Source organism: Perissodus microlepis, chromosome 20, assembly GCF_051167445.1.
Source record: "Perissodus microlepis isolate ML-2025 ecotype Zambia chromosome 20, ASM5116744v1, whole genome shotgun sequence".
Taxonomy (NCBI): Eukaryota; Metazoa; Chordata; class Actinopteri; order Cichliformes; family Cichlidae; genus Perissodus; species Perissodus microlepis.
In genome coordinates this window covers 23,657,739-23,674,478 of record NC_140480.1, presented here as the reverse complement: position 1 = coordinate 23,674,478, position 16,740 = coordinate 23,657,739, and the positions used below count along the sequence as shown (strand labels likewise).

Genomic DNA, 16,740 nt, shown 5'->3' with positions numbered 1-16,740 from the left:
AATTTGTTAGTAATTCATGATTGATCGTGCATGCAAACCAGCCTGACACGCTGCTGGACAGCTGGACAATATGTAAACAGCTTGAACCTGCACTTCACATCCAGATATACCGCACTCACACACACACCTTCAGACCAGAGCCCACCTACCTCCACACATCTGTCTCCAGGCTGGTCCAAACAGTATCAAACCAGAGCCAGGCTCTGATGACAAACTGCTGCTTTAGAGAAAGTTAAGGTGACCGTGGTTGCATGTTTTTGTTCCCAGTCCCCAGTCATACACGGGGGACTAGGAACCTCCATCTGAATGATTTACTTTCCACTAATCAGCACATTCTCCTAAACGTCAATGAAAAGAGGAGGCTCTCGGCACACTGCGCACCCTCCCCCCTGCCTCAATCATCAGCTTCACTTAGCTTTGTCCCTCACAGCCTCAGTTTCTTTGAATCTCTGCCCTTCTTTCTTCCTTTAGTCAGCCCCTCTCTCTCTAGCATCAGCTGTCTTCTCACTCTCCCATCCAAATATGCCTCTGCAATGGTCTGTGGTCATTTATTCAGCTGCTGGGTTGATGTCTGTAAATCAGTGGGGGCATGTGTGGAGCCTGCGTGTTACAGCTCTACAAGGTCACTGATTTTTTTTTTTTCCTTTTTTCCTTTTTGCCCTCTTCTCTTTAGGACACATGGTGTTGCCAAAGGGTAAATCTGAGCTCTCAACCAGAACACATCCTCAGACAGCCAGAGCATTTCTAGTTAGATAACAAGTCATCTAAGAGTGCCTTCAATTCTGATGCAAAAATAAGAATTCTATTCAGATTATGTCACATGTTTCATGTGTCCTCCTTATATGGGATAAGAAACACTGTAGCATCTCACATTGAGGGATAAGGCTCCGTTTCTCCATGGTTCATGTGCGTTGGTTTCCTGCAGTGACCATTTTTCCATCAAAAATATAAATAAATAAATAAATTATATATATGATTTCTCTTTTTTTTTTTTCTTAAAGTGTGTCAATGGGGAAAAACGCAAAGAGGCAAAAAAAATAAATTAAAAAAATTAAAAAAAATGACCTCAGCTTTCTCTATTTAGAAGAAAATCAAATCAGGACAGAAATCAATTTCATCAACAAAAAAGAGGTTATTTTTATATTTTTAATCTTCCAGATAATATGAAACAGTTAAGTTAAGCCTTGGGAGTAAAGCTCAGTATCAGCAATCTGGGAGAAAAGCCAGAGAAACAGGCTATAAGGCTACAGTAGCCGCTGTGGGACTCCAGACAAAGCAAGAGCCCCCATCTGCCTTAATTTGTCTTTTCTCCCTTCTGCGATGACTCACAGTGGAATTCAGGTCCACTCATTTATATGACTCGTAATATCTCCCATTGTTTAATTTCTTAGCTCTCTGCACTTGACTTACTCACAGCGGAAAGCCCGACTAGTATGACTCTGCGCCCATTAACAGGCAGGCAACTCTGACCGTTTCTCACTTTCTTCATAGAGAATGCAGCCAAACCCACGGACTATCCACACAGTGGGAGGGAGATTAACATAAGACCTCTATCAAGTAGTCGCAGGAGATTTTCTTAGTCCTTGAGGCTTTTCTCTGTCCTGAAGTCTTTCTACCAACAGATGGTGCTGGTGTACAGTCCACTGTACAAAGAATGATGCTGTGCTTAGGGATATATGACTGATTAAAAGCATCCCACTCATCTTTATCAAGACAGGGGAGGAAAAAAGTTGATGTAAAGTAGAACAGCAGAGGGAAGGATGTTACAAAAAGAGGAAAAAGTGTATATATAAAGAATTTAGAGCAAAGGCTACACAAACCGAGGGAGTGGAAATTACTCAGCTCCCAAGGGAGATTATTTAAGCTGCAGGCAGACATGTACATGTCTTCATGAGGAGAAAAGTTTGATCTATTTGACATGACCGGTCCTTGTTTATTGAGAATGAATGATTTCTAGCGTGACTGTAAAACACCGACAGCTTAAAAAACAAAAATAAACTAAATTTAAAAGCAGATTGATAATGATCAAAAATGTTTTCATAACAAGTTGCTAAGCAAATCATTGTATGTATTAAATGCTTCAAACTGTCCATTTTCAGGGTTTTCCTTTTACAGAGCAATAACAGTGTTGATTATTAGAATGTGTTATGGTAGGTATTATAGATAAATGCTTCAACGTGCATCTCTTAGTTGTTTCTATGCGCTTTCATGTTGCAAAATAATTAAAACCAAAATTTATACATAGTACTACTCCTACTATGATGGGCACTGAATGATACTGTATCATTCAGTGCCCATCCACAGAGACCTGTATTACAGGTCTCTGTGGATGGTTTCTCATAGATTGAAATCAGGATTTATCACAATTACGTGCACGTGCACAGATCTCCGAGGCCAGTTGTCAAGGCAACAGCTAAGGCTGACAGAAAAAAAAAAAAGCAACCATAAAAAAAAAAAAAAAAAAAAAAAGCACTATCCATACCTTTAAAAGATGCTGAAGATATGTGTATGTGTGTGTGAAATAAGAAAACAAAATAACCTCCATTTAAACAGTCCAAACCAATGAGCCCAACCAAGATAAACATTTAACTTTAATGACTGTTTACCAGTCGCAGTCCCAGCCTCCCTGACAACATGCTTATTTCACTCTCGTGCAGGGACATGTGCTAATTCCACAAATCATGCTCACACACAAGCAATAAGATTAATAAAGTATATAATCAAATATTAATTGGTGAAAACAACACATAGTATACAGAGAGCGTTATGTGTCACATCTAATTTGTATTCTTATGATATGACATTGAAAACCTTGAAGAATGATTTTTTTGATTTTTAGCCTTCAAAATCAATGGTTTATCCATTTTTGAACCTGGGCACTGTCAGCTGAGAGAGAGCTAAAAGCCCCCAAAGGAACCACTGTGTTTTATAGAGCAAATGCACTGGCGTGCCATTTTAAACCCCCCCCAATCCTTTGACCGTTCCCCACCTTGCTCATTTCTGGCATTAACTCTGGATAATGCAAGTCTGCTTTGTCACTGAAAAGAGTTGGTGGATTAGCACCAATAGTCAGCCTGAGCTCAGGAGGCTCAGCTTGTTCACAGCTGAGCTTCAGCTCTCTGGACCAACGGTGATGCAGGTAAAGAACAGTGTGCACATGCCAATTCCCATTCATAGCAAAGCACTGCCAGAGCTAAGCGATGAAAATACGAAACCACAGGCACATGATCGAGCTGAGAGCGCATACCACTAATCTTCTGAGGACCGACTTGCAGGTTCGAACACCAGCTGGCGGAACCACTTACTGAATGTCAGTCCTTACTTTCTTCCCCATTTTCTGTCTCTCCCTCATCATCAGTTATCAATAAAAAAGTGGCAATATTTCAATAAAGTTATGAAAAGCATGGATGGCAGCCTGCAGCAGAATGCCAAATTCTAATTACAAAATTATGATCTGCTCTTTTTCATTCTACATATGCTCTATTTTTGAAAGTGAATCAGTCGGCCCGATGCACACAAAATAAGCCTGCATGAATGCATATGTGCATGTGCAATAACACATGGCTAAAAAACAAAAAAAAAGACCACAAAATGCAGAGTGTGTCCATAAGAGCTGCAGTGCAGCAGCATGAGCTCATCACTCTTCTCTTCCCCCTCCTCCTTCACTGCCCCCCCCAAACTCACCCCTCCTCTTGCTTGCCATTACATAAGTTAATACAGCACACATGCTCATTATTCTCCAGGCAGGCGCTGTGAAGAGATGCAAAGGAATATGTCATCAAAAGTAGTACAACAGCAAAAAAAAAAAAAAAAGCCACAGAAAGCGACAGCGACTGTGCTTCTCGGAGCTCTCGCTGTCCCCGACTGATCACAAAGAGCAGAGCAGAGGCAACACATATTTCGGCCCTGCTTTAATCACACACACAAAGTACAGAAAAAAAGGGAAACTGGGAGACATTCTAGAAACATCGCACTTTTTTTTTTCCCAATGCATTTCTGTTTAGTGCATTTTCCACATCAGACACCCCAGTAAACACCGTGAACGTGAAATGTGTCTCCAGAGGGAAGCTTTCTTAAGCATTAGAGTAAACAAACTTGCTTATTAGCATTTCAAAAGCTGCACGGCTTAACATGAGCAGTGTAGATACTGCAGCACAGGCAATGTTCCCGAATATATTCTCCCATAATGTTGCAGCCCTGCAGCAATAGAAGGTGAAAAGACAGTGAGAGCCTATAGCACATATACCCATCTATTACTGTCATGATCAAACATCTACTCAGTACAGCGGGGTGACCAAACTCTTACAAATGATTATATGAATTTCAGAAATAATGAAGGGAATAAAACTTTTCACACAATATGATGTCCCTCCGGTAAAGACATGAATCTAAATTATTCAGCAGTATGTGGATACTGACTCCAACTTAAGCACTGATCGGAAAAAGACACCTTTAGACATCAATACTGAAACGAAACTGAACAAAGTAATGCATCAAGGTCTTTTTATGGTCAACCATACAAAGAGGAGCAGTCGGAACCAGTTTTCTAGTAGATACAAGCATTTTGTCAAGCTTCAGGGGAAAAATAAAGTTTTTAATAGAAGAAATAAACCGGAAAAAATGTTTTACAGTCGTTTCAACTCTTCATCGCACTACTTCTTAATATTTCAGAACGTTAAAAGATGGGCCACTCAGATCAGCAAATGCCATAGATGTAAGTCATCAGGACCAAAATCAACCATTATAAAAGAAATGTTACTCTCACTTTAATACACTGAACACCAAATGTGGAAGCCATTAGACTAACTGCAACTAGAGAACCTCTTATTAACAATAACAGCCTGTTCACGTCTTCATCATTGTGACATTTTTGAACAGAATACGGCTTCTATCCTAGACACGTCTAAGCTTTTCCACCCGGGAGGGTTTTTTCTTTTTCTTTTTTCCCTACCCTCACCGCAGTGGAACTGCAAGCGCGTGCTGGCAGGTTTCTGCTTTTCCATTACAACCCCCCCCCCAAATAGACCCAACTTGTCTTATAGTCAGTATGCCAAAGCAGGGAACCAACAGAGAGGTCAGTGTCTGCTCTCGTTTCCCGCCTGCCAGAAAACACTAGGCTCATGTCTGAAACACCTAGTTAACCTCACGTCCCAAGTATTAAGGTCCTCTTTACCCATCACGAAGCGCTGCAGGTTAGCATCACAGTTCAGTCAGAATACACTCCGCAGAGTTTCCTTTCAGTACTCTGTCCCGTGAAAATCCACTGTGGATTGAGGAGGCATCACTGACAAGCTCCTGATCCACAGACATTAAATAAATAATGCTCCTGTCGTCACACACTTTGACATAGAAACAGCGAGATCAAATGCTCCCTGGTGTCTACAGTGTCACAGCTAAAAGAGTCATGATGTAATCAGACATGCATGCATCGCCTGAGCAAAGCAAATGGTTATCAATAACCCATTCGCGAAGGATCCACCTACCTGTGCTGTTTATTTTTTCTTGGTTATATTCATAATTTAAGGAGTAAGAACTTATTTGGGGTAGGTTCTGTCTAAAGAATTACACACATGGCCAGCTAATAAATATCTTTACAAATATGCACTGAAGTTTGTCACATTTTATAATGAATCTTTAGTATAAGGTTAATGTTTATTTAAATAAATGGTAAATAAATAATCACTACACGTCTTACTCCACAAGGATTCTACTGCACAGACGCTGAACTACAATGCGCCAAGAATGCATGTGACCTTGAGAAACATTTCAAGCAGCCTTGAAAATAGTCTAATATGAGCGACTGCTCGTCTGTGGCACACACAGCTGTTTATGTGCAAATGAATATAATCCATGCATGATGCTTGTGCAAAGAGATCCATCAGACATGACAATTTGCAGACAATACAATTTCTGCATCAGTGTGACTTTGAAATCCAACCTCTATTATGTAGATTAGGTCACAAACAGCAAATTGTCTTTTTTTTAAAATAAAACTCTTCTTGAGTGCTTAGCAGCACAAACAGAACCTAAGGTCATATACTTTAGATTTAAATCTTCAGAAGTTCAAAATTAGATACATGTTTAAATATAAATTAACAACTGATATTCTTAAATCACATTTTGTGGACAAGCGCCCACATTTTAAGTTCCAAGTTTTAACATGCTATGACTGTCATGGAGACTTGCCATTGTGAAATGGCCTGATTATTCATGCACCGTCATATATCGCAGGTAGACTCGGTGACGTTAGGATCAGGGCTATGTGGGGGGTTCGTCATCTGCTGCAAGCCTCCTTTTTCCTTATTCTTCACAACAGTCCTTTATGATTGGTGGTGTATATCCGGGGCCACTGAATGAATTTGGGACTGATCAGACTTCTCCCTGATGTGAAAGATAACTAAAAATCAAAACTTCCCAAAATTCCTGTACAGATAATGACTGGAATCTTTGTTTTGCTAGTCGGTCAGGAGCATTTGAAATTCATTTTAAGAGACACAAATCAAAACTATTATAAAAAGGCCAGTTTGACTGAGGTCATATGAACACCTGAGAATACTTGCAAGCTTTATAACCAGTTTGCCAGTTGAATATTAATAAAAAGACACAATGAAAAGGTCACTTAGTATTAAAATCCAATCACTATAGACTGAATAATGTAAGGTGGAAAAGAAGATATTTTCTGAATGTTGGTTTTTATGTTCATTCCCAAAGTGATGTGTCAGAGGACATTTCTGTTGTAGTCCTATGGCAAGGCAAAGATAAGGGAAAGGACTTAAAGGAGATAGAAATAAAAGAAAGACAGATTCTTCTTAAGTCTTTATTATTAAAGGCATGTCCCTGATAAGGTAAACTGTCAAGTAAGACCTTGAAAAGTCTTGACTGCTTCCAGTCTGCTCTATTCTGCTTTGTGATAGTATATTTCCATAGTTCTAGAAAGGAAACCACCGAGCATATAGACAGGAATGTTATTGGATTAGTCAGAAATATCTGCACAGACTGCTGTGGTGAGTCGGAAAGACAACCATCACTTTTCGGAGGCCCCTGCCATCCGCAGTGGTCAATGCCAGATGGTCTCCTACCTTATAGTTCGGCTGGATATGCAGTACTTCCACATGGCATTCCAGACGGCAGTGACATCACCAGAGGCATCAGACATGCCCGAAAAAAATGTACATGGCACCAAGAGGAAGTTTTAAAAAAAAGGTTTTAAAAAAAACACAACAACTACAGCAACTCCCCTTAAATGAGCCAGAAGAAGAACAGTCTGTGCTCACTCCTTCCTCAACCACAAATTACACCCCACATCCTTCACTTTCCATAGAAAACCCACAGAGAAGTTCATTCTTTCGCTGCTAAAGTTACTTTGTGTGTGCCTTTTCAAAGTTCTCCTCGTCCTAGTTTGTGTAAGGCTCAGAGTTGCTGCTCGTGCAAGCTGCCTGATGACCAAGTAAGGTAAAGGCCCAGCATGTATAGCAGAAGAAAATCATCCCTCTTTTTAACAAAAGCTCTCCACCCACAATAAACCGCACACCAGTCCTCTCTCTCTCTCTCTCTCTCTCCCTCTCTCTGCAGACACCCCTCTCTGCTTTTTGTTACTTTTTCTTCAGTCCAATGTAATCTTTCACATATCTGCTGCTCCCATGATGCATGCTCCCCAGTGGTGATGGGCTGGGCCTATGTCATGTGTTTCAAGGATACTTGTTTATGTGGACATGCCTTTTAATGAGAGAGAGAGAGAGAGAGAGAGAGAGAGAGAGAGAGAGAGAGAGAGAGAGAGAGAGAGAGAGAGAGAGAGAGAGAGAGAGAGAGAGAGAGAGAGAGAGAGAGAGAATGTGAGCAAGAGAAAGAAGTAGATGAAGAGATAGAGCACGAGAGCTTTTTGTGCCTGTCTACATGGTAATACTTCGGCAAGCATCCAACAATCACACTGCGCTCAATGGGAAGGCCACGCTGGAGGGAGGGTGAACCCCAGTTCAGCAGCTGGGAGAGGCTGTTTTGAGTTACTACACTGACATTGCTTTAACAACAGGCTGCTACACTGAAGCCAGTGCAATGTAATGAGTTACACCCAGTGACCAGCATATTCCAGTAACTCTGTGGGATTAGACACATAATGAGTTGCTTGCAGTTTTTGGTAAGAAAAATACACACACAACTGTCCTAAATAATTCCAAACAAACCACTGAGTCATAAAAGTAAGAACAGCTGTTGATACAAGAGTTTGCACTAAATAAAGCACTACGAAATATCGGCTAAAAAAATCGATTATAATAGAATGCATAAATGATGAAGATGCACCTAAATCTGGGGGATTCCCTGAGGCCTACATTCACAGTTTCCTGCTAAATCCACAATGCATTATTAATGAATCATGGACATACTGTGTCCTGGCCTTCAGAGTACTAATGCCAAAGAAAAACCGTGTTTATATACATACAGAGATTCAACAGAAGGCAGGTGCATCTGATTTTCACAGGTCCTTGATCAGCGTCATCACACTGCAGCTTGCTTCTGTTTGAGACATCAAACAGCACGATGGGATGTGCATAAAGGAAACCTCTGCACACATACGTGGTTAGATCTCTCTGGTGTAGCAGGGGGATAATGGCGCAGAAAAAATATTGCAGTCTTTTTCTGTGCAGCTCTAAAACCTTGCGCCTAAATTATATTGTTTAAAAGGGAAAGTAATAATTTTGGGAACTAGTGTCTGAGCCTAAAACTGCTGCTTGAAATACTTCATGACTGGACATCAAACAAATAATAAACCACCCCTTACAGCATCTTTATCATTATGGAAAATATATCCATTTGTATTTTTCTATTCTACCTAAAGAGATAATGGTGATTTTCTATTTGAAAAAGGGGTGTCTAAACTTTAAGGATATGTGGGATATTAGATATTACAAAACACATTTTTTTTATGATTTCAGCAGAGTGGCAGAGAGAAGAGGTGGGCATAAATTAGGATGAGTATATATCTTTAAACTGAAGTGGAAGCTTTGAAACATGAGTCTTAAAACTTGTGTAATATGTTCAATTTAACAGAAATTAAAACATGATTGTCAAGACTGAGCAACTTGCAAGCTTAGACTCACTGCTGGGATTAATGAATTTAAATGTCATCAAGGACACTTAAATCAAGTCTTAGGTGAAGTTTGGCATTTTGAGGTGAAAGACGAAAAAACGGAGCCAAATTTAATATAAGCTAAAACGCTAGCCTCATCAATCATGCATAGATTGTGCTGTAGGTGAAAGGTGAACAAGAAGAGGTCCCAGTGGGACGGAGACGAATAGATTCAGTGATAGCTGCGAGATCAGCCCACTCTTTTCAGCTGTGCCAACACTAAACAGACACTGACAAGACAGTTACTTAACCAAGCATTTCAATAACAGCTGTAATCTCGTTTGCTGGAAGAAATGGATAATGGTTAAACCAGCTCACTCTCCCTTGAATTATGACTTTCAACATGAGAACCACTATGTCAGCAAGCAGAGCTGAGCACTAAAGCAGTTTTTCTATCAATCAGATGTTCTTTATGAAGTAATTCGAGGGTTGGTTTTAACAAATTGAACTGCTTGATGTTGGGACTACTTCAGCACAGGTAGCAACATCAACAAGCTGCGAGCGAGCTGTTCAAAACACGTAGCACTTTCATCTTCAAGAAATGATTAAGCCAAACGTGAGCGGCTTCAAAACATACCTTTTATAAAAGTTGTTGTGTGGGTGCAAACACAGCACATGCCAGTAATCCAGGCAAAAAGCTTTGAACTTCCACATCCTCACGTCAAACAGTCAAACGGTTGAACAGCTGTGGAATCGAACAACATTAAAAGGCACCATGGCACAAGCAGAGGAGCAACCAGTGAATCCCAGGCATGGACGATAAATCTGTTCTCCTCTGGAGCTCCAGCTTCGCCACTGGATGGCAGCCTGAGTGGTTTTAACCCGCCCAGAACAACCACATCACTTCTGGACCTGTCTCAGTCATTGCCAAACCCAGAAAGCCAGGCCTACGAGGAACCCTCTGGGACTGATTTGGACCAAGTATTAACGCTTGGGTTCCACCTCCCAAAAATAATCTCTATATTAGCTGCTTCTGCTTCGTTTTAACTCTTATCCAGGTCAACCGTGTGTCCTCTGTGCTGGTCCCTTCACACAGTGCGTCAGCCTTGGATCCTCAGAGACATCATGCCTGTATCCAATGCTCTGCATCGCTCCAGCAGGCACAGGTAGTGGAATGTGTAGGAACGCAGATAGGAAGAGGAATTCCAAAACTCACTCATCTGTGTTTGAACAGCACATACTCAACAGGAACCCTCTTCTGTCTCCTCCCGCTGCAGGAACAAACTTTCCTATGAGGCAAGAGACCGGATCTTTTCTCTCACTGCCAACATGGATTCAGTAATGCCATCTACTGCTCCTGTTCTCCTTCTTCCAGCTAAACCCCAAACCTTTGCTGTCTTCCTATCTCTGTCTCCTGCTCCTCATCCTCTCCCTCTTGCTCTCTCTGTCTCTCTCTCCCTGTTACAGCCGCTGCCATCCACACAGGACCTCCCAGAAATGTGCCGATTCTGGTTGCTGGGCAACACTACCGTACTACTGAAGCTTCAAATGGAAGCTTCGCAGAGCAGCCAGTGATTGGTCGGCTTTTCAGCGAGGAGGGACTGCTGCAATGTTGTATGACCACATGAGTTTATATGCATGCTTTGTTAAAATAAATATGAGCTTCGAGGTTTCTCCGATTTTTGTCAGTATAAAGAAATTCTCGTATTTTTTTAGACTCTTCAAGGTCATAGAATCATCATAAAAACCATAAGTGTGCCTAGATTGCTGGAACAAATGTGAGATTATAGTCAATAAAATGATTCATACACTCTAAGTAAGATATGAATGGTGCATTGGCAGACCTATTCAGAAAGAATGTAGTAAAAGAAAGAATGGATTTCATGTGCATAAAAAAGGCCGGCATATTAAACCCTCATAGATAAGTTTGTGTCTGCATTAAAACTGTGCTCATATGTGCTGCAGGTCCTTGCAGAGCTATAAGGCTTAAAACGTTGCTCTCCTTTCTGTCTAAAGGGGGTTTTGCATTTGAAGAGAAGCACAGAGCTGTTCTTTCTCTGCCTGAGATGCAGTGCCACGCTGCAGTGCCACCCAGTCCCAACAGTCATGGGAAACGGGCGTGGAAGGGCCTCTCATCAATATTCAGCCATTGTTTATGTCCAAACACACAAACACTCAAAATGCCACATATTTACACAAACAATTAAACTCACGTATGCAATTACAGACAAACAAACACGTGGAGTAATGTTCATATTTACATATTAATATACTAATTACTATAGTTAGATCTGTTTGGGCTGAGGAGTCAATCACCACATGACTCCTTTCACACAATATGGGCTTCATGTCCGCTTTCCCAAGCCAAGATATAGAAAGACCAGAGCAGGACAAAGGCTTTAGTGGGAGCCTATGTGAACAGCAGGGAGACTGAGGAATTAATGAACCTAAGCACCATTCATCAGGCTTTTGTCACAACTTAGGCCTCCTGATTTACACACATCTCACAGAAATGTGTGTGCTCTTCCTGTCAATTTACTTCAGCGAAAGCTGTAAGTGTAGAAGTGCGCTTACCCTCCTGTGTACATTACTGCACTCTGAATTTTAGTGGTTACATGTCATGTGACATTTAAAGCAAATTATCAGACGATACCTAGAGATGGAGACGACAATTAAGCTGTAGGTAAAAAGCGTGTATCTGCACTTAACTTCTGTTCTTCTCACCATTTGGAAATGGTGATGGAAAGCCCTTTTAGATGTCCCTTTCTTTTTCACACCAGTGGTTAGTGTATGTAAAAACCTCACTGCATTGTTAGCAGAACATATTACAGTCTGTCAAGGCAAAGAAGTACGACTCTTACAACAATATAGACGGCATAATAGCTTAGCGGCTCTGATTCAAGAGCACATGACAGACTATTATTTGGGGTTTTTTAGGACAAAGAGTTGAGTAAGTGCGTATACAAGTGCAACAGGCTGTAATTTCATGAGCAGATTGATGATTGTTCAAAATTTTAAGCTTAGGCACGTCCACATGTGTGGAGAGCAAAAATGTGAGAGCAGAGAACTGTTTTGCTAACTGTGGTCAAAATGGGTGCTTTTCACTATAAAGGCTTTTACTTTAAGTTTTTACCCTGTAAAACAATGTCAAGTGCATTTTTGCGCAGGTCAGAGTCAAGAGCAGTAATCAACTGCATCGCCCCAAGTTACAAAAAAAAAAATAATGTAAGCCAAACACAGCCAAAAATTGCTGGCGATAGCTCAGGAGCTAGGGCAGGTCATATGGTAATCGGAAGGTTGGTGGTTCAATTCCTGGCTGCTCCAGTCTGCATGCCAAAGAATCCTTGGGCATTCAGAATTGATTCAGAGTTGCGCTTGATGCATTTAGAGTGTGAATGTTAGATTGAAAGCACTTAGATGTAGAAGAAAGTGCTTGTATGAATGTGTTTGTCAGTGGCTGAAAGAGAAACATTGTATAAAAGCACTTTCATTACTCAAGTAGAGTGGAAGAGCACCAGACGAGAACAAGTCCATACACCACGGATCACACATGTGGACCAATATGCTGAGCCATCTTCAGTACAAGCTTTTCCAACTTCTCTTTCTAAATCCTTGGCATTAATACAGAATAGTTCCCCCACTTTGCAGCTGTAACAGCTTCCTTACTTCTGGAAAGGCCTTCTAAAAGATTTTAGAGTGTGTTTTTAGGGGATTTTTTGCTCATTCACCCAGAAGACCATTTGTGAGGTCAGATACCAATGTTGGCTGAGTGGGCTTGGCTCGCAATCTCAGTTCTGGTTTATCCTAAAGATGTTCAGTGGGGTATAGGTAAGGGGTCTGTGCAGACCAGTCAAGTTCTTGCAAATCAAACTCATTCAAACATGCCTTTATGGACTTAACAGTGTCCCATTGCACAAAGTAAAGCTGAAACAGAAAAGTGTCTTAACCGCATATAGTAACCACAAAGCTACAAACACAGAATTGTCAAAAGATTTCTTGATGAATGGAAGTATTAAGACTTCCCTTTACTGGAAGTAAGCGACACACCCCAAACCCAGAAAAACAACCCCATAGTGTTCTCCTTCCTCCACCAAACTGTACAGTTGACACAAAACAGTCAGGCAAGTAACATTCTTCTGATATTTGCCAAAACCCAGACTGACCCATCAGACTGCAAGATAGAGAAGTCTGATTCATCACTCCACAGAACACGTTTCCACTGCTCCAGAGTGCAGTGGCGGTGTGCTTTGCATCGACTATCGAATGCTTGAGCTTGGACGCCTGTTACATGAAGGCCCAGGGACAATTTCTGTGGTGATGTTAATGGCAGAGGAAGCTTGGAGCCCTGCCGTTATCGAGTCAGCAGAGAGTTGGCGACCGCGCTCTGTAACTTTACATTTTTTGCAACTTCATGACCAAGTTGCTGTGGTTGCTAAAGGCTTTCCACTTACAGCTTATCATGGAATATCTAAGAGGGAAGAAATTCATGAACTGACGTATTGCAATAATGGGATCCTATTACAGTACCATGGTCAAATTTAGTCAGCTCTTTAGAACGAGCTTCACAAATATAAAGCCAAATTGCATGGCTAGGTGCTTGATTTTATACACATGTGGCAATAGGACTGAAATCACGTGAATTCAAAGATTAAATTCTGTGTGCCAACACTTTTGTCCATATAGTGCATGTAAAATAAAATAAAAAATATATAAATATTCCAAATCATTCATGACTGAAATCCTCAGAACACTGCAGGTGGATCAATACAGCCCACACTCTCTGAGATCAAAAAGGCTATAAAATACCTGTTCAACCATCAGTCTGAATACATGCCCTCATTTGAAAGGCCTTGTGACAGGTTTTATCTCCACTGTGCTGCTGAATTAAACTAGTGTAGTGATAAATGATGATACTGAGCACTACAGCCACAGGACCCCACTTCTCCCCCATGACTGCCACACTCAATCACTGATAAGGTTGCTTAAAGACTCCATGATGAGGGGAAAAAAATATGGGGAAAGATGGTGGTTGCCTTTGCTAGTAGGAACCTGATAGGATGATAGCATTTACCAAAACCATGCCAGGCCTTATAACATCAGGAAAAAGCTAGATAAGCACGCATTATGATGACATAATTATACCCATCATTTCATTAAGTACACAGTTGATCCTGAGCTTTTGATTTATTTCTGTGTGAAGGACAGTCTGTCTGAATGAATATGTTAGAAAAGTTCACCCCCTGGTGGCAAATTTGGGTAACTTTCATATTTTAAAGGCTTCAAAGCCACAAAAGCTGATGTAATCGGAGCAACGAGGAGTCCGACAAGTTTGCAGATTCACTCAAGAATACATAAACAAATAAAACACCATGGAAGTTATTTCTTCCCAATTCATACCACATCACATCAGCAGGGCATCACTTAGATCTCCAGTGGCCAACTTCAATACTCTTCACAAAAGGATCCATTTTTAAATCACTACAAATGTATTTATTATAAATAGCAGCACAAAATTTAAGAGTGTGCCATGCAGCTTTTCTTCCTCATCTGTTTGGGATGCTGACGTCCTGAGCCCAGCATGTTAATTTCATTACAAGCAAAATGGAGACACAGAAGTTAAAGTGTCCAACTAGCATGACAGCTTATACTACAGGGCAGCTAATCTTACACTAAAGTTACAGCACAGTTTGCATGTGCACAAGCTCCTGTATCACACAGATTGTACAGTACAGCTGCTTAGCTGTCAGCCTGAAAGCAGCCATGCAGAACATTAGTTGGATGGTGAAAAAAAGGACAGAAGCAGAGGCGAAAGAGGGTGGGGAAGCAAAACCTAGAAGAATGAAAGAGAAACAGAGGATGAGCCATACTGACTGTAAATTCACTCCTCCAGTTTTTGTTTTGCATTGAAGCAGGAAAATCCAGACACAGTCATAAAGCAAAGCAAAGAAAAAAAGAAGAAAAATTAAAAAAAAGTGGGGGGAATACTTTGTGGCTTCTGGAGGAGGATTTCACAGATTTTAGTCTCTCTCAGCCGTCCTGAAGCTGTGTTATAACCTTTGGGCTGGTAACAGAACTGCTATAGTATATGCACTTGTCCAGGATTTGTGAATGCAGGTACACTGCTTTGAAATGTTTAATATCCCTGATAGGATTAGCATGTCTTGTATGAAACAATGTAAGGCAGCATGAGACACTTAGTAGGCACTGTGCAGAAAAGGCTTTAAGTGTGACAGTTACACCTTTTTTTCCAATTACGAACAGAAAACCATGAAAGTCTCAATCAAAATGAAAAGACAACAGTAGTCAGTAATCGCTTGGTTTTGTTGTTATTATGTAACATTGTTGCAGACAAACATATCCGCATATCCATTTTTATTTTCGCTAAAGGAACAAAATGTTCTGGAGATGCATCCTTTTCTAAAGCACCCAACTCTCCTCTGTGCTGAGGCTTCTGACGGTGCCATTGGCAAAGGCAGAGGCTTATTATGGGCTGTTTCAAACCACAAATGCATCAGCACTAGCTACTCCCCTGAGGAAACTTCAACTCACTGAGATGTGCCCCCGAGAGCCCCACAGCTCCCACTGGTTTGATCATCCTCACACATGGCTGACACAGCTCCAGCTGCAAACTCAGCCACTATCTCAGTGCCAGTCGACAGATGTCCAGCTGCTGACGTTTTAGTGTGCAAATGACAGCCTTTGAGCTGATTGAGCACAGCCAAGTTTGTGCTATTTCGGTGAAAACCAAAATGCTACTGTACCGCTGGTACATTACTGACTGGATGTTGAAGTATACTATGCACCTGCACCTTCAAAAAAAACAAAACAAAACAAAAAAAACCCATAGTATTTGTTTTCATATATTCTGTGTAGTTTTCTGCCAAAAACAATGCTGATGGGGTAAGAGGGGGAGTTATAAGGTGTAAATATCCTGCCATCTGTCAAAAATTAAGGACTGATGAGAACGCAATTGATCGACAAACACATTATATATTTAAGTCCTTGAGTAAATTAAGAATTGCCATGAGGGACTCTAGACACAGACAAATAAAAGAACAAAGGGCTTTCATGAAGACAGGTTTGTACATACAAAGAGCATGTGCTTTAACAAGTGACTCACTTCCTGCTTTTAAGCATTATGCCCCATCAGCTGATGCCATGTGAACTGACAGCATGCTCGTCGTGCCTTGTGCTGGCAATGCATTATATGCAGTTGTTGTCTTATGCAATGGCTCCATGCATCTCACAGTTCCTGTCTACAGCAGAGGCATATTCAGAGCAGTGCTGGCAGTTGTCTTTGAGCTTGAGCCTCTGACAGCAAAGTGTGCTGGGTCTGCAGACTGAGAGAGCACACAAAGTGGAGGAATGTGGCGTCACTGCCTTACCCCCTTGGTGACGCATTCTCTTTTTCATCAGCATTGGCGTCACTTGATCAGGGGGCAATGTATTTAGAACATCTAGTAACAGGGATTGGCAATCCTGTTAAAAATTAATTCACTCCACAAATGCCCTCCAAGAATGCATGGCTCATCTCAACAAAAGATAAAGCCAGTTGATGCTTATTACCTGCCTTGTCCATGAAATGTTGTAAATTCGGTGCACTGCAGAATATATAAGAAAGTGATTCTGAATTCCAAAAAATAATCCATGCACAAAGATCACACCTTCTGGATGCG

General features: G+C 41.0%; 1 protein-coding gene across 5 annotated transcripts in view; it reads right to left on the bottom strand.

Moving 5' to 3' along the window:
* The window catches only part of LOC146364572 (IQ motif and SEC7 domain-containing protein 1-like), a 98,780-nt gene that overhangs the window by 35,046 nt on the left and 46,994 nt on the right, over positions 1-16,740 (bottom strand). The window contains exon 1 of one of the 5 annotated variants that reach the window (XM_084917416.1): positions 9,702-10,599. The exons of 3 other annotated variants lie outside the window; for them this stretch is intronic. In XM_084917416.1, the coding sequence (XP_084773542.1) occupies positions 9,702-9,778 (77 nt within the window). In that variant the 5' untranslated portion in view covers positions 9,779-10,599. Of the gene's footprint in view, positions 1-7,079; positions 7,548-9,701; positions 10,600-16,740 lie in introns of those variants that run through there. One more of the 5 variants, XM_084917417.1, reaches the window with a different exon arrangement.